Source organism: Harmonia axyridis, chromosome 7 (genome assembly GCF_914767665.1).
Source record: "Harmonia axyridis chromosome 7, icHarAxyr1.1, whole genome shotgun sequence".
Lineage (NCBI taxonomy): Eukaryota > Metazoa > Arthropoda > Insecta > Coleoptera > Coccinellidae > Harmonia > Harmonia axyridis.
Genome location: NC_059507.1, coordinates 22,228,672 through 22,250,447, shown reverse-complemented (window position 1 = coordinate 22,250,447; position 21,776 = coordinate 22,228,672). Strand labels below are relative to the sequence as shown.

At 33.7% G+C, this 21,776-nt stretch overlaps 1 protein-coding gene across 1 annotated transcript; it reads right to left on the bottom strand.

Moving 5' to 3' along the window:
- Positions 1-13,503: 13,503 nt before the first annotated feature.
- Positions 13,504-15,458, bottom strand: LOC123685326. Its single transcript, XM_045624985.1, has 5 exons — positions 15,321-15,458; positions 14,463-14,583; positions 13,934-14,278; positions 13,612-13,874; positions 13,504-13,556 (listed from the first exon to the last, which is right to left on the bottom strand). Exons 1-5 carry the CDS (start codon positions 15,373-15,375, stop codon positions 13,504-13,506), a joined length of 837 nt encoding a protein of 278 aa, XP_045480941.1. The 5' UTR covers positions 15,376-15,458.
- Between the last annotated feature and the right edge of the window lie 6,318 nt (positions 15,459-21,776).

Sequence of the window (21,776 nt, the reverse complement as noted above, 5' to 3'; positions counted from 1 at the left end):
GAAAAAGTGGAGGATTTAGGGATGGGCCTATGTGGGTGGAAGGAGAAGAGAAAGCCAAAATTATGACATAGAACCAGTGACGGCTCGTGCCCTCGAGATGTGGGTCGGCCACACTCCGGAAAATTACGGACGTATATATCAAATTTATTAAAATTCATTAGTTCCAAAAAATGAAGTGATGAAATGTCTTTAAACCTTATTTCAATTTGAGTTATAATTAAATCCAGAATTTCACAAAAAAGCCGTTTCATTGAGGAATTATCCGTGAGCTGAATTTCGGAATCTATTTTACGTTTTCGACGTCTAGCACTCGGTGGCATTACTTCTGGGAGTTTTTCTACTTCTGAATATAAGCGAATGAAATACTCATCTTCTGTGCGAAATTTTTTCAGAGTCGATAATAAAGAAGTGATTCTGGCGTTGCAATAAGTTATATCTGATAACTTATGCTGGATTATAGAAAAAACGGGATCTGTGTATGTAAAAATCATATTAAAAGAGTGGAGAATGAACAAAAATTCGAAATCATTCAACATTTTCTTCAGACCGGTAGCTTCACGTATTGTAATATCATCCCATTCATCTAAATTGTCGCTGATATGATCAAAAACTTCAATTAATTCTTCTCTCTTATCGAATATTGTTTTTACAGCGCGAGATTTGAAATTCCACCGAGTTTCCGAGCTAGAGGGTAATCTTTTTTTGCAAATTTCGTCTAGAATATTAGTGCGTTTACTTGTTTTAGTGAAAAACGACGAAAATCCTGAAAGATTCGAAAAAAACACGCGACACTCATTGATTTTCTTGGTCGAATCTTGTAACACTAAATTCAATTTATGTGCATAACAGTGCGTGAATAGTGCTTGAGGAGCAATTGTTTTTATTCGCGCTTGTAACCCATTAATTTCCCCCGCCATCACAGCTGCCCCGTCATATGTTTGACCTACTAATTTAGTCGCTAAATTGAAATCTTTAAAATTGTCCAACAAGGTATTGAAAATATCATTCGCGGTTCGACCTTTACTAACATCGAAAAAAACCCAAAATCGTTCGGATATTTTACCTTCTCGAACGAAGCGGAAAATTACTGACATCTGACAAAAATATTTAACATCCGTTGTTTCGTCTATTTCCCAAGAAAAGCACTCAGAATTATTTATTTCCTCGCGAATTTTCTCCCTCGAAATTACAGAACTTTTGAAATCAGGATGTTTTCAAAGTTAGGAATATATTAATTATATTTTCATGATCAGACAATCAATACCTAACTACTATCGAACGGCATAAATAAGTTATTTTCTGATTAAGACGTAATATCCCATAATTAACCATTCATTTGAATATATTAATTATATTTTCATGATCTGAAAATCAATAGCTATTATCGAACGGCATAAATAAGTTCTTTTCTGATTAAGACATAATGTCTCATAATTTAATAAAAATATAAATAAATACATAAATTAACCATTCATTTAATTATCAAATATTTGAAATAAACTGTGAAAAGTTGCTGCTTGACGCTCTGCAATAGGATAACCGGCCAGCCGACCCTGTGTATTGGGAAGCGACCTTACATCGAGTTGTTGTGCCGTTCTATTGAGTGGTCGTATTCTGGGCGTATGTCGTAGTATCTTTTCCTTTACGTAGCGCTCTCGGTAGCGCTGGTTCCGCCATCGGCTCTTGGCCGACCTAACGTGATGAGATGCTTTCAGTGACATTCCAGGGGTTGCAATTGTATAATTGTAACATTTGTGTTACATTTCAGACCTAATGTTACGGTGTTACGTACAATTCTGGAATAACCTGTTTGGGGTGATGTTACGAAAAGTAACCATTTAGTATTTACGATTGTGGTTTGTTACAATTTATGAAAGGAAATAACAACGCTGGATGCTTTGGAAATCGAATATTAGGTGGGTCCGAAAGAAAATATTGGCCGGTATAAGTTATATTTTCCTGTTCTGAGTGCAAATATTCATTACCGAGGGAATTTGGATATCGAAATCGATAACTCCGATTGAGTTTGAATGAATTGAATATCTAGAATTATTTTCTATTTCCCGATAATTTTTGGGTCGGCCCGGCCGACCCTGCCGACCCTGACGAGCCGTCACTGCATAGAACATAGTACGAAGTATATACATAGTAAATAGCCAATTTCAACATGTGCAACAAATTCCACTTGAACCAATATTTTTAGGTATCTGTGACGAAAGGGGATCCGATAGATCGGCAAAGGTGACCTTGACTATTCATAGATCAAGGGTTTTTCGTTCAAATGACTCAAATAAAGCTCTCACATTCCTTCACGTACAGAAACTAAAACATATTGGTCTTTTGGGTTCGGATTCATGACGAGGAGGGAGGTATGAGGATTTCATGTGAATTCTTCGTCTTAATTTCCAACAGATGGGAAACATGAATCGATTTCTTAAACGTCGTCCTTGTCGTAAGAACCAAAAAATGGAAATATAGATCAATTTTATATCCATTATATCCATTTTATATCTCACAGGAGACCCAACAAGTGGTTCATATCGATTAAGCGTATTTAGGTAAATGATTATTAAGATTTTATTCACAATTATGGCTGGCAATAGATTTTTAGTGTTCGATAGAGCAAGAATAGTGGCTTTGTATGATGAGAGTCAGTTGAGTCATCGATTCGCGGATAGACTAAGGATTCCCCGCACTTCAGTTATCCGAATAGTGCGTTTGTACCAGGAAACTAACAGCGTTCACTGGGCGTCATAGGCTAATGCAAGAGAAGATCTAGTAGGATACCTATATACGTCGGAATCGAACCATAATCATCTCAGCTGTCCGTACTCAATTAAGAAGAATGTTCATCACTTAATTTCCAGTACCACAATATTTCAGAGACTTCCTAGGGGTTAATTGCGATCCAGGAGACACTCAGGTTACTTCCCAGACATATGGCCTCTCATCTACAGTGGACACAAGAACAAAAAAACTGGCGGTTGGTACGGTTTTTTTTAACGAAACCAGAATTGCTCAAGTTAATGATAGAGCCTACGTTAAAACGGACCAATTATCCTGACCCGATCGATGATTCGGATATCTTCGTGAATCCGTTGCGTCGTACTTCCTCGAGTTCCCGAGCTCTGTAAAATCTGCAACTAAGGTCATTACTTGTCATAGACACAGTGACAATTTATTTGCCCCATTTGGGTGTAGGTATTCGAATTTTTCAAGTGAGTTGTCAATTTTTATTGCTTAATTCATTAGTTTTCATACAAAATATATTGGATAATAAGGAAGAACAAATTCTACCCAAATTCCTAAATTATCTGAAAAAAGTAAGGAAAATTTGACAGATTGTTTCCAACGAAACTAATCATGAATATTTTTAAGTTATTAATTTCAAAACCAAGAGAGAATAATGATGTGGGCATATTGCTATAGAATAGGAGCAGGTATAAATACAAATATGGCGATATAGAGGTTGAATAAATACCTGAAACATGATAAAATAGAAGGAAAAAAATAAGGTATCATACCTACATAATTCTGTTCTTGCAATTATCAATTTACGAGTATTCACTGTTTCAGAGTTGAAAAAAATTTCTATAGAAGTTCATAAAAAAGCAGAAACAATGAAAGTCTTAATAGAGAATGTGAAAGGCAAACATTTCAAGGGGAGGTCTGTATATAATAATAACAATAATAATAATCGTCTTTATTGGGCAAAAATTGATGATAAATATTATAATACACAATTTATATCATCATTTGATCCAGATTGTCGATTAGGATATTGTAGTCATTGTTAAATATGCTTGTACAAATATAAATGTGAGTGCAGCATCAAAAATATATTGTGCAAGCATTTACATGCCGTTACTATGTTTGGACATAGAATCAATTCTGTTTCAGATGACAACAATTTAGAAATAAATGATCAACAAGTAGAATTATCTATAATGACGATGTGGGACATTTTATAGATGAAACCATTTTAGTTCACAATATTTCACTATACTCTACTACAGTAAAGAAAATAATAAACAAAACAAAAATTAGGAAAGCTGACGTGAATTCGGGAACATTTGGACCACATATCCTAATAATAAATTATGTAGTCTTCAAGGGCGTTATTGCCGCATCAGAAAACAAGTACCCCCAAAGTTCCTAACTTACGTAAACTTGAGTTTTCTTGAATTTTGTCATAATAACGACTATTCTTCTAATTGGAATATGTACGTAATTACAAAACGTAATTCACATTTTTGTTTTGTCATTCATTGAGCTATCCTATTCCCACATCACATTTTGTGCTGTGACACTAACGATTCAGGAAAAAATGAGGAAAATAATTAATGATGTAGACAGGAAGAAAAGAAAAGGTGGTGATTAAGAACGTTTCAAACATACAAGGATATATCCACATTTTTGCAGGATACGACTGTAATGAGACAGTTTTCCAAATATACTACACTTCAGTTACCTTCATTTGGGGGTGATTCTGAAAAAACTTTGATGCGGAAAAATGTTGGAACTATTATTATCATGAAATGGAATCAAGCAACATCTCTTAATTTGTCACCTTACCATAGTAAACTTGTTCTGATCATATTATAATATGTACAGGGTGGGCAAATAAGCGAGGTAAGCTGCTATATCTCAGGATCCACTCATCGTACTGACTTGCGGTAAAATGTTTACCACTAAAGTGTACAAGAAAACACACTGGAAATTGTTTTGAATTTCTTACATCTACCACTAGGGGGCGTAATACCTATCGTCGAGTAGAAAAATGGATTTTGCTCGAAAATGTTTCACATGAAGTTGAAGAAAAAATATCATCACTGTAATCCTGGGAAAATTCACTATCTTTTTGAATTGTCACTTTCGAACTTACGACATCAAATAAGGGTAGGGGAAATGGAGAAATCTGACTGATTGAAATGCCTGTAATTTCAGTTTGGCTCAACATTTTTGAGCAAATTAGATCTCGTCTGAGAGATAATATCTTGTTGATTGAGAACAAAATATATTCATGATAAATTTGTTTTTGCTGCTTTTCATTTCAACGTTTCTAAGTGTCTTTCGACCACTTTCGCAATGTGATGCTGTAAAATCACTTTATCATGTCTCTCGTTCTATTGCAGCCCTTTGTCTTTCAATGCTCGACTCAAACGCATCAATTGCATCCGATAACGATCCCCTGTGATTGTTTCAGTCGCTTTTAACAACTCATAATACACTACGCTGATCTGGTCGCACCAAATACTGAGCATGACCTGAATATTCGGTTTGGTCGTAAACGTGGAAGTATGGCCAGGATATCCCCATAATTTTTTGCGCTTAGGATTATCGTATGGAACCCATTTTTCGTCTTTGCCTTGCAAGCAGATGTTCACAAGCAAACAAACGCCGTCAAATATCTCTCGGCTTCAGCTCTTACGGTACCCAATTTCCTTGTTTCTGAATCATTCTCATGACTTTCAGGCGTTTTGGAATGGCTTGTTGCGTCACTCCCAATGATCCTTCCAATTCATTTTGCGTTTGACACGAGTCTTGATCAAGTAATGCCTCCAATTCTGCATCTTCGAAAACCTCTCTTCCACCGTCATGCTGGTCTTCAACATCAAAATCACCGTTCTTGAAGCGTTGAATCCACTCTCGGTGCGTTCTTTCACTAATACACTGAGAGAAGTGTTCATTTGATATTATCGAAAATGCATTATAGGTAATAAATCATTTATTGGATACATGGACAAACAAATATTAGTTTCATGGAAATAAATAATTTATTTGAAATCCCACCAATAATAATCATTTATTACTACACTTCATTTATTTACGCATAACTTATATTAATAATGGTAAAGAAATATCCATTTGAAGGAAATAAATATAGTTGAGGTAAATATATCATTGAGTAATAATTAATAAACCTCATTTATATGTAATATGTATCCATGCTCAATGAAAATAATATTTCAATTCAGTAATGGTTAACGTATTTTTTATATAATTATTTTGGTTGTTTCTATTATCCAATTGTTAGGGTCTGAGAAGAACCGTTTGCCAAACTAGGTAATTTTTTAGAGTTCATATTGAGGGTATCTGGGTTTGAACCCTAGTCATCTTGATCGCATCTGTTCCCTCTAACCACTGTTCTGCCAACATCACTAATAACTAAGCAGATACAAACGATCTAAACCCAAAATTCAGTACAGATGGCCTAAGCGGCGTGCAATAAGCCCATAGTAACACGGATTTTATGTTTAAAAAGGAAATTCAAATCAGAGGAAAAGTTCAAGGACAGATCCTTCAAGGAGATGCGCTTCTCTTTGAGGGATGTGTCCTTAAACTTTTCCATGGACTGGATCGCTAGAATTATGTTAGTTTTTTAATTATTAATAAATCCTATATTCTGAGTGAATAAATTATTGAATTCTTGTAAGAGTTTATTCATAAATAGCAAATGTTCGTTAATTACTAGTTGAAAATTTGTTGATAATGAATTAATGTTATTTGTCGAGATAACGTAAGTTCATATAAATAATTTCTAACCGAAATACACTGATCAACAATTGCTAGGGATCACTTATGAACTTCTCTTCATTTGTATTTTTTTCAAGTTATCTCGTAAATATCTGTACATTATATGTTCTCTAAGGAAAAAGTAAGATGTTTTGAGTTGATTATATCAAAGTCTTCCTCACTTCATCGGCTCTTGTTCAAAAAATCGATTATTATCTGTAGGCTGTTACAGGTGGAGTGAAAAGCAATGTGGTATTTGTTTTAAATCTGTTTTTTTCTCTCGTTCAAACACATAAGGTGACAATAATTGAAGAAATGAGAACAATATCAGCTCATCAGTCATGCCGAGAAGACGTTTGGCTCCTGTGCAACTGGACCAAATCATACGGTGGATACAGGAAGGTTTGTCCCAGCGAGAAGTGTCCCGGCGGTTGAATGTTTCGCGAAGTGTCGTGAGTCGGGCTTGGAATAGGTTTATCCAAAACGACTCAGTAGCTTATGTTCATGGGGGAGGTCGGCAGCGCAGTACAACAGCTGCCCAAGATCGTCTTTTGATCCTCAATGCTAGGAGATATCTCACTTACCCGGCGTCGCGGCTCAACAGATCACTGAGAGTTGCAACAGGAGTTCTAATTTCGAACCAGACTGTAAGACGACGACTACATGTTCGTGGTTTGAGAGCACGTAGGAGGGTACAACATCCCCGTTTGAATAGGGAACACCGGGTTCATCGACGGCAATGGGCTGAGGAGCACCGCAATTGGACACTTGAAGATTGGAGCCGATGTTTATTTACGGATGAGTCTAGATTTCGTTTGGTCAACTCCGATGGACGTATTCTTGCTTGGAGGGAAAGAGGTCGAAGGTATGCAGAACAGTTTATGGTACCCACAACAGCTTTTGGCGGAGGTTCTATATGTGTATGGGGAGGCTTTTATTTGAACCAACGCACAGAGTTGGTTGTTCTGCAGAACACCACCATGACCAGCCAGAGATATCACGATTGGATTATTGAACCCATAATTGTTCCGTTTGCGGCTGCCGTGGGCGAGAATTTCATTTTAATTGACGATAATGCCCGTCCACACCGTAGTCGTCTGGTTAATGAAGCGCTAGAAACTCATGCTATTGATAGGATGGACTGGCCAGCTCGCTCTCCAGACATGAATTGCATCGAACATGTCTGGTCTGAGATGTCTAGACAATTGTCAACCTTAGAACAACCGATCAATAACCTGGAGGACCTTTCTAACGCTTTACGGGATATTTGGACGAATTTGCCCCAAAATTTTATAAATCGTTTGATCGAAAGTATGCCTCGTATAGGGTAGAATGCTTGAGACGAGCTCGTAGGGGACCAACTAAGTACTAGCTTAACCGGAACTTCAGCCTTCTTGTGGTTTCATCATAAAATTTTTATGTTATTCAAACACAGAATTTTGAGTGTTCCTAATAAAGTCTTTTTTTCTCTCCAACTTTCCATTTTTTCATTCTTTTCTCAAGTGAACCATATTATCAACTGAAAATACTCTGATATCTGACTAAATTTATAATCTTGGAGCGAATATTTCAGAAATGAATTTAGAACAATTAAATGATCACTATCAATTGTTGAGCAGTGTATATTAAATATTATCAAATACATTGTAAAAAAATATGTTATTATCATTCATTCACGTTGTAACACACATGAGCGAGTAGTCGTATTGATTGTGCTCCCGAGATATTGTCAGTTTTTTTGCTATCAGAAAGCGAATTCAAATTTAAAAAGTGGTCAACTAATACCATAAAGGACGCTCTAGAAATATACATCAAATTATTTCGTGGAGAAAACTACATAAAAGAGGTATAATATAACTTCGATTTAATACAAAATGCCTATAACAAGAGATCAAGTGGAAGAAATAAACAGGCTTGTGAGCGTAAATATAAAACAGCTGTTGCAAGAAGACTCCTTTATAAAAACCATAACTCAACAGGTGTCGACAATAATTCTAAGCATCGTGAACGAAACGTTATCAATTCATGAAAACAAAATTTCGAAGGTAATAAAGGAGGTTAAATCACTGGAGACAAATATGAATGAAAACCAGGTAAAATATTCTACTAAATCGGACTTGATTGAGGAAAAAATTGAAGGGCTTTCAAAAGCCACACAGAACATTGAGAGACGGTATGAATTATTAGACCAACAATCAAGAAGGAATAATCTAAGAGTTTTCAATGTGAAGGAAATCGCCAATGAAAATACAAAGCAAACTATTATATCACTGATTGGGGAAAAAATGAAGATAACTTTAAAACCCGAAGATATAGAAACATGCCACAGAGTGGGAAATGGAAAGAATGGAAAATCAAGGGGTATATTATTGAAGTTGCACGATCACAGAAAAAGAATGGAAATTTTCAACGCCAAGAGAAATTTAAAGGGATCAGGAATAGTTATCAAGGAAGATCTCACCAATATAAGAGTCAAGATATTAGAGGAAGCTGGAAAAAAATTTTCTTTTACCAATACTTGGACAAAGAACGGCAGAGTATTTGTTAGATCGAACAAACAAGTCATAAATATTTTGTCAATTGAACATTTGAATTCAATCTGATTATTTTTAGTGAACCATTTTTGTAAAATCTTTTTCGTTTTATCATTTATTATAGAATTCGTTTTCAGGATGCCCATATGGGTATGAAAATTTTTTCTTTTTTTTTTTTTTAGTTCATTGGGAGAATACAACTGCATTTTGAATATTGAGGAAGTTGAAATTTTGACAGAGACTGAGTGTAGCACGGTCACTTTTGAGCTTGATTCGGTTGATGAATTGAATGGGAATGTTTTGTCGGATGAGGCCTGTTATGTAAGTGTATGTCAGTTGAATATAAGGAGTGTATCGAAAAATCTTGACGATTTTCTCATATTACTGGAACAAATAAAATCCAGATATGATATTTTAATTCTATCGGAAACTTGGCAGGTGGATGATTTGAATGTTTTAAGTATACACTGAGAAAAAAGTTTGTTAACTATAATGCATATTTATTAATACCTAATAAGGGCTTCATTCAAATATGGCGCAATAAAGATTTATTCCTCAGAAATTAATGCTTTATTAGAATTCCTCAAAGAAATATTTATTCATACCAAATATGTTTATTAATAATGAATAATTTCTTTTCTTTGCCTGAAATGAGCTTCTTTATCAGTTATAATGAACATAATTATCTATAGGAATCCGCTGTGTTATTATTAATAATGTGAATTAATCCAAAACATCAATTTCATTATTTATAAGTAAATTGTTATTCATAGTAAAATTATATTGTCGAATAAACAAATATTGAATATTCTTCGAATTTTGAATAGTAATAAACATTTGTTTCCCATAACACTATGTTGACTAAGGTCGTTTTTCTCATTTATTTCCCGTGAATAACATTTATTCAGATTGTGAATCCATTTATAAAAAATATACAAAAAATTCTCTATGGCAATCTTTACAAAATAACTTATTTTTCATGACAGCATATCTGCGATAAAAACTAATATCGAAAGATATTCATAATTTTCAAAAGGTAATTCTGTAAAGATTGCCATACAGAAAGTTCTGTATATTTTTTATAAATGAATTCACAATCTGAGTAAATATTATTCATGGGAAATAAATGAAAAAACAACCTTAATCAATACAGTAATTCAAGAAAGAAATGTGGAAATCAGATTATTTCCAATATCTTGATATTTTAAGGAAGAATTTATATCAACTGTTCTTGTAATTGTTTAATTTCGATGAATATTTAAAAAGTTTTATTTTTTCTCCATGACACAAGACTGGAATGAAAAGTAATATCAAAGGATTTTTATAATTACAGAGAATAAATTTGTAAAGGACACTACAAAATTTTCAGTGTAGTTTTTATATTCAGTATCATAATCAAATCGTAATTAGATGTAGAATTCATTATTATGTATAATTTACGATATGATGAAAAAAAATTTTTATTATTATATTTTTTTATTCCTAATTTTTTTTACCCATTACGAAAAAGTTTGAGTTCTGGAAATAGGGGTTAATAGAAAAACATCATTGTGATTAATTTTATATTCTTTATAACTCAAACAAAAATCTTGAAACATAACAAAATTCAGGTACAACAAATCAAACTAAATATCAAAAATAATAATTCATACACAATCACATTTCCTGTTTCACGGAGGAAATGAATTTATTTCCTTCAGCATTAGCATGAATATGAGTTAAAAAAGGTGAGTACAACGATTTTGTATTAATAATATAATTCTTTGGTAGAACTTTCTCAACAAGATATGCTTCGTAATGTTTAATGAAACCATAACACTCGATCATCTTATAGACTAAATAAAATTTTTGGTCATCTGTTACGAAAACTTCTTCAATAATTCCAAATACTGGTTCGCCGAAATCGTCTCGATCAACTTGAGCAATCAATCCTTTTTTGAACATTATGCCATTCAATTTAAGCCAGCTAATGAAAAGGCAAGATGCTTCAAACCCAGCACTTTTCAAAAAAGAAACTTGTGTTTCGGAAGGAACTGTTCTTGTTTCACTAAATTGTATACTGTCGCAAATTCCATTACCAAGGAGAAAACGGTAGGCCAATTTGAGTTGGTGTTTCACCCCTAAACTGAGTGGTAGATTAATACGAGAAGATGTAACATTACTGTACGACTTGCTTACTCTATGAAAAGCTTCGAAACGAATGGAAGAAACCCTGGAAAGTGGTCCTATATTACGTATAGTTCGTGAATAATGAAGAAGAAAATGAAATTTTGGGGTAAGATGTTCATTAAACAAAGAAATATACAAGGAATGATGCTCATGAATTAAATTATCCAAATATATCAATTCGCTTTCATTAATCGATGGTTTTATCACTATCTGCACTATATTGAAAAGTAACAGATAAAAATGCCATACCTCATCTGATTCATCCACTAAGTCACCAACAATAAAACTGAAATAGGTAAGGAATGCATGCATTTCTGCTGATGACATAATAATTATTTGCTTTTCAATTTGTGTTGTTGGAATTAATGGAATTTTATTACCTACATCTACAGATGAATGATTAAAGTATTTGATTCTTCTATTAAGGGTTTCCAGAGTGAAAATTTTCTCTTTTATGAAAAATTTCAAAATTCTACCGAAATCGTAACGACAAATGCCTTCGTACAAGTCATGCATTATATCAAAGTGCAAATTTTTAGTGACATGGTAATAAGATAATTCATTCCACATACAAGAACTTTTTATTCCATGACTGTTCTCTTCAATATGTATGTTATAATTATCTTCATTTCTCAAACTATTCTTATTTTCTCTAGTCATAAATTTTGTTTCATTTTTATGAGAAAAACATGCACGACAAAAATTGTTCGATGAAAAACTCTCATGAAAGCCTAGAATTGAATTAACTCCCAAGTTATCGCCTAAAAAAACTGGTACAACAAAGAAAATTTGTTTGTTATTTACATTTATGCCAACAGTTTCCAAGAATTTCAATTCATCTAAGAAGACTTTGAAAACAGCCTCATTGCCAAAAGTAACACGATCTGACGAGTAAAATATTCCCCACAAAAATATACTTTCTAATCTTGATGCAAATTCTGGCCCCATACAAGCAAACGACACATAAACTCCCCCTAATTTGTGAACTCCTGCTTGGGTTCCTAAAACATTTCCAGTCTCAAAATCATCATAATATAAATATAAAGGAAGTATCGTTTTATTCCCCATTTTATTTTTTATAAATTTCCATAAGCTACAATTAAACATGCTGCTCATATAATCAGAAACCTCTTCTTCATTTTTGATATAATCCAACATGTATTGAAGAACACCAGGGGTTTCTAAATATTTTTTAAGAATTTTTCTGAGAGATATAATTACGCCTTTACATTGTTTTGTGAGTACTTGTGATGTACTAGCAATAGATGAGGTTCTACTTTCAGGGAGGTAGCCAATGAAATACTCTTCTGGTTTGAAATATAAATTATGTTTTGCCAAAAGTTGAAACCGTTTATACTCTGATTTACAAGATTTGAAAATATCCGTTGATATGAGATAATGATAATTGAGATAATTTCATTATAGGATGAATGACCTTGCAGATTTGGTAAATCTTCAATTTTTAAAAGGATATTTGAGAATATGTTATTGATCAGCTCAGAAGTAGTGCCTATAATGTCATGAACAACAGATCTATTGATGGCAGGATGAGAATATAGTTTATTCACAAAAGTTAACATTTGCAATTCAAATGTATCTTGCAAAATAGTTTCTACAATATTAGGAGAATTTTCGGACAGTTCTGGACATTCATCATATAAAACCTCATTGTCATAATGGAAAGAATTATTAGAAGAGGATTTAGATTCAGAATTTTTATTTTTGGCCACATTTTTCTCTGAGTGAAATTTTTGTGTATGTTTTTTCAAAGATGATAAAGTATTGAACTTCCTTGGACAATCCTGTTGGCCACATGAAAAGTTACTCAAAAATCTATGAATTGTTGAAATGTGAATGAGATAAGAATTATTATCAGCAAGCTTCTTGCCACATTCTTTACATAATACCATTATTGAAAACAAAAGTTGATCGAGTGAGCTAAAATTAAAAGATTGACGCAACCAGTATTTGAAGAACTTTGAATTTCTATGAACATTTGTTGACAAGATCCAAAATATTGGGTATCTTATCATAAGGAGTGTTTAGGTTGTACATACCTATTTGAATAAACATCCATATGTTCTCGCTTTCATAAGGGTATCTTAAGTTGAAAATATGTATAATCTGAAAACATATATCAATTGCTTTCAGTACCCCATCGCAACGATAAATGATATCATTGTAGACAACATAAACATTTTCAATTTCTGAAATGGATGGCCCTTGTATAATCACAAAAGGAAGTAGAGGAAGGTTGTACTTGGATAGAAATTTCCTCTTGCTATTAATTGTGTCCTCTGTTATGTATCAGCCAAACCAAATCTTCTTCGAAGTCATCTACAAAAAACTCAGAAGTAATACTAAAATATAATCAAACTATGAAATTGCATACCATCTTCAAGATTTCTTTCATTAGGTTCAGGTGTATTAATCTCTTCTTTATCTGTATATTTAGCAGAAATGATTCCTGATTTTCTTAGGAATGTCAGCCTATTCCTATATTTGTCAACAAGTTTGCCCCTCGCCACCCCACTTTTGTTATCTTTGGAATTTCTTTTTTTTATTGGAGAGGTGAAATATACTTGGTGTAATTCACCAGGAAATAGTTCGACAATATGTTTCGATAGTCTTCTAAAGTCCTCATTCGTTAGTCTCCTTGAAAGAAAGAAAGTTATTAGTTAAATTAAAAACTGTTTAGTTATATTCATTATTACCTGAAAGGTTGGATGTTTATCAAATGTTGAACGATTAACTCCACCAAATAAGATTGACAAGTTGTTGATAATTGTCCGTTCGTTCTATAGAGTTCGATAATAGCCCTACCCATGAGTGAATTCTGCAACAATTGCTCCAAGTGGAATGTATTATCTCCAATTATAATACTGGACAACACAGGTGTAGGTGTAATGTTGAACACAATCGGTGTAGATGTGAAATCGAAATCAATCGAGGAAGTACTGCGTAACGACTGTACTTCAGATGGGGTTGCATGGATATCCGGAACGTCTATTATGATTTTCTTCGTAGAAATTTGGTCTGTTACCTCATCATAACAAGTCCTGTAGATATATTTTAAACATAAATCAATCAAAATATAGGGTAATATAGATTAACTAAATACATGCACATTTAAATAAATATTGGATATATCATGCAGTAGTCTCCAAGTCAACGAAATAAGTGTAAGAATGCTAAGGTTATGGTGATAAAAAAGCAGATGTAGGTATGTAATGAACGACTCACTTTTGAGAAAGGGATAGTTTCCTTTTTATCTTCAATCGATCTCCCAATCGAGGCACTGTCTCTTCGAACGATTTATCCTGTACAAGTTGTGTTATTAGGTCAATTGAATCTATTCCATTTTCTACAACAAAGTATAATCTTTGACAAAATAGGAGAATAATTATTAACATACGTATAAAGGGTGTTTCGTTTTAGAATTAAAAAAATCACAAAGTTTTTCTATTTCGTTATTTCGCTCTGTTCCGTACTATTCTTTCGATGTATGTTCATAATGAATACAATAAGATAGATTTGTGATACAATTTCACGATTTACATTACCAGAAATGCTCAAAAATAAGAATTTCCTCATTGTTTATCTATTCCGCCATAACTCCTTCTGGAGAAGTGTATGTCAGTGTTTCCATTTCGTATTAATTACAGATATCATAGATATAAGAGGTAATAGTATATTCAGTTATCATGAAATAATCTTAAATTGATACTAACCGGTAACACTGCAAAATCCACCGTCAGATTTCTTAAATCCAATTTGATATGGCGGATTTCCTGCAAGGAATTCTCATTTTTTGACCATTTCTGGCAATGTAAATGGTAAATTCGTATTGCACATCTATATTTTTGTATTTATTACGAATATACATCAAAGGAATAGACCAGAAGAAAACGAAATAACGAAATAAAGTAGGGTTACTCTGGAAATTTTTGCGATTTTTTTCTAAAAACTAGAACAGAACACAATTTTTCGTAATCCATGATCAAAATTTGGCCAGAAACAATTAATTTCACGAAAATTAATCGTGTATATTGTGTTCTTGTGCACATTTAGCAGAATTAATTTTATATGCATAACACTTACCCTCCAGAGATTCTTTAAGATGCATCAATCCTCCTTCCTCCAAAAAGTTTTCCATATTCGGTATACTTATGCCTTGATATCTTCAGATTCACAGTCACAACTAATACATATAAATATTATGATTGCGTGATATAGATATTCTGATCTTAGTCTATAATAAATAATAGTAATAATACTTCGAACTACGAAAAGAAAGTATGTGTACTGAACTCTTCTCCTGTGGAGTACGCAGTACGCACTGCGGACCCTTCAGACCTGCGCAAATACGGTCATGCAGGGCGCCGCGATTCGTCCTATTGGTCGATAGCGAAAGACAAGATTCGACAAGTATAAAGAATGAGTGGAGTAGACAAATAAATATGTTAACTATTAACGAATGTATATTTCACTGAAATATATACTTTGAATTAAATATTTCTAATAATCATTTATTTGCATGGAATGAATAATATTTGGTCTAAATAAATTTGGCCTGAATAAATTTGTTATTAACTAAAAATAACTCATATTTGTTGATTTCTTTGATGGAAATCAGATATACTTGTTATTGGCTTACTGAGATTACTATAAATAAATATCGGTCAAATAATCATTTATTAAATATAAGCCATATCATTTTTCTCAGTGTACCAGGATATATTGTTTATTATAGTGGTTCAAAATATAACCAAAACGATGGTACTATCGCATTTATCAAAGAAAATATTTCACATACGGTTACATTGATCAAAAAACAACAGATAGTTTTCATGAAAATATCCTGCTCCAAAAAATCATTAAATTATGATATTTTTGCTCTATACAGACCTCCATCAACGGATATAGATTTGTTTTTTGCCGACTTATCGGAGGTTCTGCGAGAACACCTAGAGAAGAGTAACACTACTATTTTCACGGGGGATATTAACATCAACATACTCGACCCTCTTTCGTCGGACACAAATCACTATTTAAACATCTTGCATACATACAATTTTGTTTACTATCTTTCCACACCCACTAGGGGTAATGCGTGCCTGGATCACTTTTTTGTAAAATGTTCCGGTGGCAGTTGTGACAAAATCGAATTTGCTGTTCTTAAATATCATATTACTGATCATTTTCCCATATTTTTGAAACTTTATGGGAGTGATTTGCGGGACACGCATGAACTTTTACCGGAGCATAAAAACGTTAAGAGGATTAATTATGAATCATTGCGTTCTAAACTGAACTCTCAAAACTGGGAGTGTTTATATAAAAATGAGTCAGTTAATGATTCAACGGAGATTTTCTTGTCGATCTTATTGAAACATATAAATGATTCCACAGTTACAAAAAAAGTCACGATAAAAAAAAAACATAGGTCACTTAAACCCTGGATGTCTTTCGGTCTTGTAGTCTCGATAAGAAAACGTGAAAAAATGTATCGAGAATATAGTCGGGATATTAACAATCTGGAACTGAAGGAGAAATTGAGGAAATATAGAAATATGTTGAATGTGTTAATTAGAAATGCAAAAAATTTTTATTATAAGAGCCAATTAGATGAAAGTTTTAACAATGTCGGAAAATTGTGGCGGATTGTAAATCAGGCAACAGGTAGAGAAAGTAAAAGAGAAATGAAGATAGAAAAGGTGGTAAACAATGACGGAGACCAAATTACTGACCATTTTGATATTTCAAATCATTTTAATTCTTATTTTTGTGGTATTGGAGCAAATATGGCCGAAAAAATTAAAAAATCTAATAAATCAACATACTCAAATATCAAACATAAATGGGTCAAACAATCATTATTTTTGTCGCCAATAACTGAAAGAGAGATATTTAATCAAATTCAATCGCTTAGAGCCAATGCCGCCCCAGGCCCAGATGCCATTCAACCAAATACTCTTAAGCAAATAGCCTCTCAAATTTTGAAACCCCTAGAATATATCTTGAATTTGTCTATGATGAAGGGCGAATTTCCGATAGTATTTCAAGCAGAGCATTGTTTCTCCAATTTTTAAAAAGGGATCTAAGGTTGATGTCGGAAATTATCGACCCATATCTGTAATAGGTGTCATAGCTAAGGTTTTTGAAAAATGTCTCAAAACAAGGATTACTGAATTCTTTGATAAACATAAAATACTATCAGATAGACAATTTGGTTTCAGGACTGGAGTTAGTACCAGTGATGCCATCTTCGAAGTCACAAAAACTGTATACGAGTCTATCGATAGAAACAAGAAGGTAATCGCAATGTTTGTAGACTTGGAAAGGGCATTCGATACGGTCTCTCACGACATTTTACTTGAGAAACTTGAGCAGTACGGTGTTAGAGGTATAGCTGCTGACCTAATCAGAACATATTTGAAAGATCGAACTCAGATAGTAAAAGTCAATAATGTGAAGAGTAATGCAAAGATAATCAACTACGGTGTTCCTCAGGGTACAGTCCTGGGACCCTTGTTATTCAATATATATATTAATGAAATACTAACGTTAAAATTTGATTCGGATACCAAAGTTGTGGCCTATGCCGATGATACCTCATATATATTCGTGGATGATACGTGGGAATCAGTCACTAAAAAAGCTGAGGAGGGGTTGGCAGTTATTTGTAGGGAAATGGAAAATATTTTGTTAACTTTAAATATTCAGAAAACGAAATTTATCACTTTTACGTTGACGGAGTCTACTTATCCAAATATAAAAACCATTAAAATACATAAGAAAAAGAACTGTGACCATAATTGCGATTGTCGGAATTTTATCGAAGAAGCCAGTAAGATAAAATACTTGGGCGTGTACATAGACCGATTGCTACGATGGGATGAGCATATTAAACATATAGTAAAATTACTTAGGTGTACATTACCAAAATTCAAACTGTTAGTCAATATATTATCACAACGAACAATATTTACAATTTATTTTGCGTTAGCGCAGTCAATTTTGGAATATGGTATAGTTGGTTGGGGGGCAGCTTATAGAACTCATCTCGAAAGTTTGGAAACCACTCAGAAATTCATTCTGAGGATAATAATGAAAAAAGATCGTTTATACCCCTCTCACTCTCTATTCAATGAAGCTAAAGTGTACACAATTGGACAATTATTCCACAAAAATGCTCTGTTGATGATATATAAACACCGTGTAGATTATGTAAGGTATGAGCATATTTATAGCACAAGAAGTCAATCCCAAAATCAAATAAAAACGCCGAAAATACAGAAAACAATTTCTCAAAAACATGCCTCACACGTAGGTATACGATTATACAACGCCTTACCTCAGGAGATAAAGCGTGTAAGTGACCTCAGACATTTTGTCAGAAAAATAAAAAACACAATTCTTAATTCTTGAGTTGTACTGTGCTGCATTCATCTCTGTCGATAGGGGGAGGAACAAAAATAGGGGGGAATCAATAAAATGGGGAGAAAATAATAAAAAAAAGGAAATAATAAATAGGAGAATATGTGTGTATAATTATAAGCTAGTGAAATGAAAATATATATGTGTGTATATTCATGTATATTTGTTGATTTTGAAACTGTTTAGATGTAATGATTGTTACTGTCAGGCACAAACCATTGGTTTAATTGACAGTATTTCTTGAAAATTATTGTACTGAATTTTGGTAAAATAAATAACATTGATTGATTGATTGATTATCTATTGATAAACTTTGTTGAATGCATAATTCAACTATTAATGAATATATTAAATATAAATCCGCTGTAATAGTTTTGAATAAATAACCTCCAAATAATTGCTTTATTAATAAAAAAATATGGATTTCTCTCAGTGTAGATATTACTCGTATCGAAAACCCTATAAATGTGATTAATACGAGCAAGTGGACGAAAGCGCACTGACCGCGTTTCGTTCAATTGACGCTGCTAGAAATATCTAGGAACACGTAAAACAGACGAAGCCGGAGAAATCTCGGCAAAATAAACAGATGAAACGATCCGAGTTGTTAAATTTGATAACGCGCATTTTTCCCCCGTTTACGACACCTTTCTTTTTTACGACCGCGCCGAGATTAACCAATCATAAAAACGAAATTAAGATTTGTGCTCCGATGCTGTGCACACATGGGGAGAAGATAAATCCTAAACGCCATTATGACCAGTTCTGAACCATCATCATCTCAGCTAATTTTCTCGCTTTCGCCACCCCCATTCAGTCTGCAAGACCTCTGGGAGTTCTGGTTGGATCTACGAAAGTCAGCTTGTTCTGGACTTGCAGCACGTGATTTATTTATGTTGCAAGGAATTAGATGTGGATGGACTTCGGGCGCTTCGGGAGTATTCAACTTTTACGCTAGGACGAATGGGAATTGTGGTGGACTTGAATTGGACGAAAAGTAAATATATTTCAATACAGAAATTTCTCAAGAAAAGCATTGACCTGACTAGGGATTCATCAAGTAGTTGAATAATTTAACCAACTTCTTGACTTGAAAATTAAGCTCGTGACAAATTACATACTTGAACTTGACTTCGCTTCATTTTCGTTTTCATTTTGAAATAGTTGATATTTTTGGTTCCTGTATACAATAATTTTCACGAATAAAAATGTTTTTTGCAAGGTTCCTTCTCATTCCATCCTTTTTTTTTTATTGCTGTGCACACTTCGCAATAAAACTGCTACAAATCAAGTGGCTTGACAGAATGCACTGGATTTTTCTATTACTTGATGAATAAATACTTGTATTCATATTGATGAAGTACTTGCTTGAAAATCAAGTCAAGCCATGAATCTCTTGACTTGGCGTCAGGAGCTTTTGAACGTATGTTCATTAATTTGCCAATTGCGCCCTTAGAGACAACGGGTTTCTTTTCAATCTTGAATTTTGTTTGATTTCGCCATGCATTGGTTCAATTGGTGCATGAATGAAAGAGCTACTTCACGTCACTTGCTACTATTTCATATTGCACACCAAAGACTCTGTATTTCACACAGCCTTGTGGTACTCACTTCCTCACACAAATTTCTGAGAAAAGTGTTAGATATCGCTCAAAAATCCAATTTTGTACACTAGCTTTTGTTAGAGGAGATCGTCAGCAATATTTCTTGTTAACGCTGGGGGAGAGCTTCAAGATTTGCAAGGGCTGGGTGTAAGGGAATCAAGTTAGGTTGCCAGAGGATATTTAGATGAAAATTTGACAAAAAAATTGCAATTGCGCAAAATATCCTATAACCTTCCTTTATTTTCGTATATATCTTATTGAGAGAGGTTATAGGCTTTGCGACAGGTAGCTATTATGGTCCTTGGTCAGCAAGGTTGTGGATTCAATTAAATAGTCTTTGAATAAAAGATGTTCTGAGCGCCACCAGATATTACCTACAATTGATAGAAAATAATACCACAGATATCTGGAAAGTAGTAGTAATAATCATGTGTGAGGAGGTATATAAGATTAAATATGCAAAGGAACCAACCCCGCACGTTTTATGTGGAAAATGGCTTTCCGTGAATTTGGCTGAATTTTTGATATGTTGTAGTTCTTGATAAACTGATCAGAAGTGTCTATAGCCACAAAGCTCAAAAATGGACAGTTTTTGAGATATGAAGCTTTGAAAATGGATTTTTTGCGATTTTCGGGGTTTTTGCTCATCAATCGGGGAGCTCTCATTTCTGGTTAGGGTGGAATTTGGATGTTCGGCGGCCAGAACCCAACTGAGAAATGATCTTTTTTGGTTATATCAGGCACCGCTATCGATAATTTTTTATACACTGCTCCACATTGGCTATGAAATGAGATACAAAATCCAAGATCTTCCATACATCTTTTCATGCCGCACAGAATAATTCACATGACCGAGAAACGACATATTGTGAGATTTTTTTAAGAGAGATCATAATAACTGAATCCTCATATATCTGATGTCCTATAATATCAAATATGTTAGCCAAAGTGTTCATAACCAGGCACCGCGAGCTGTAATGGAGGAAAATGGGAAAATCATAATCATATATCCTCAGGGATAACAATTTTGATCACTATTGATGTCATTTACATATGATATGTGATTTGTTCCTCACAAATCTTGATAATCTGACAATGGGGTGCCAAGACATTTTCCTCAGAATGTCTCGAAATTGATGATAGCATCTCACAGACAAATGAATCCGTGAAAATGTCTGCAGTTTTGATACAATATAGTACTATCCGGGTAAAATATAGAAGTCCAAGTGTTGAAAGCTAACTATGAATGGAACTTCCGAAATTAACCCACGAATTCTTGAGAATACAATTTTTTTTATGACCTTTTTGAACTTCACACATACGAATGAATACTATCTAATGATATGATCGTTGGCAAAATGAATGAGTCATCATCATCATCATTCAGCCCTAAACCGTCCACTGCTGGACATAGGCCTCCCCAAGGCATTTCCATCTTTCTCTATTCTGTGCGGCTTCCATCCAGTTGGTGTGGATTCTTTTCAAGTCATCGGTCCATCTCGTTGGAGGTCGG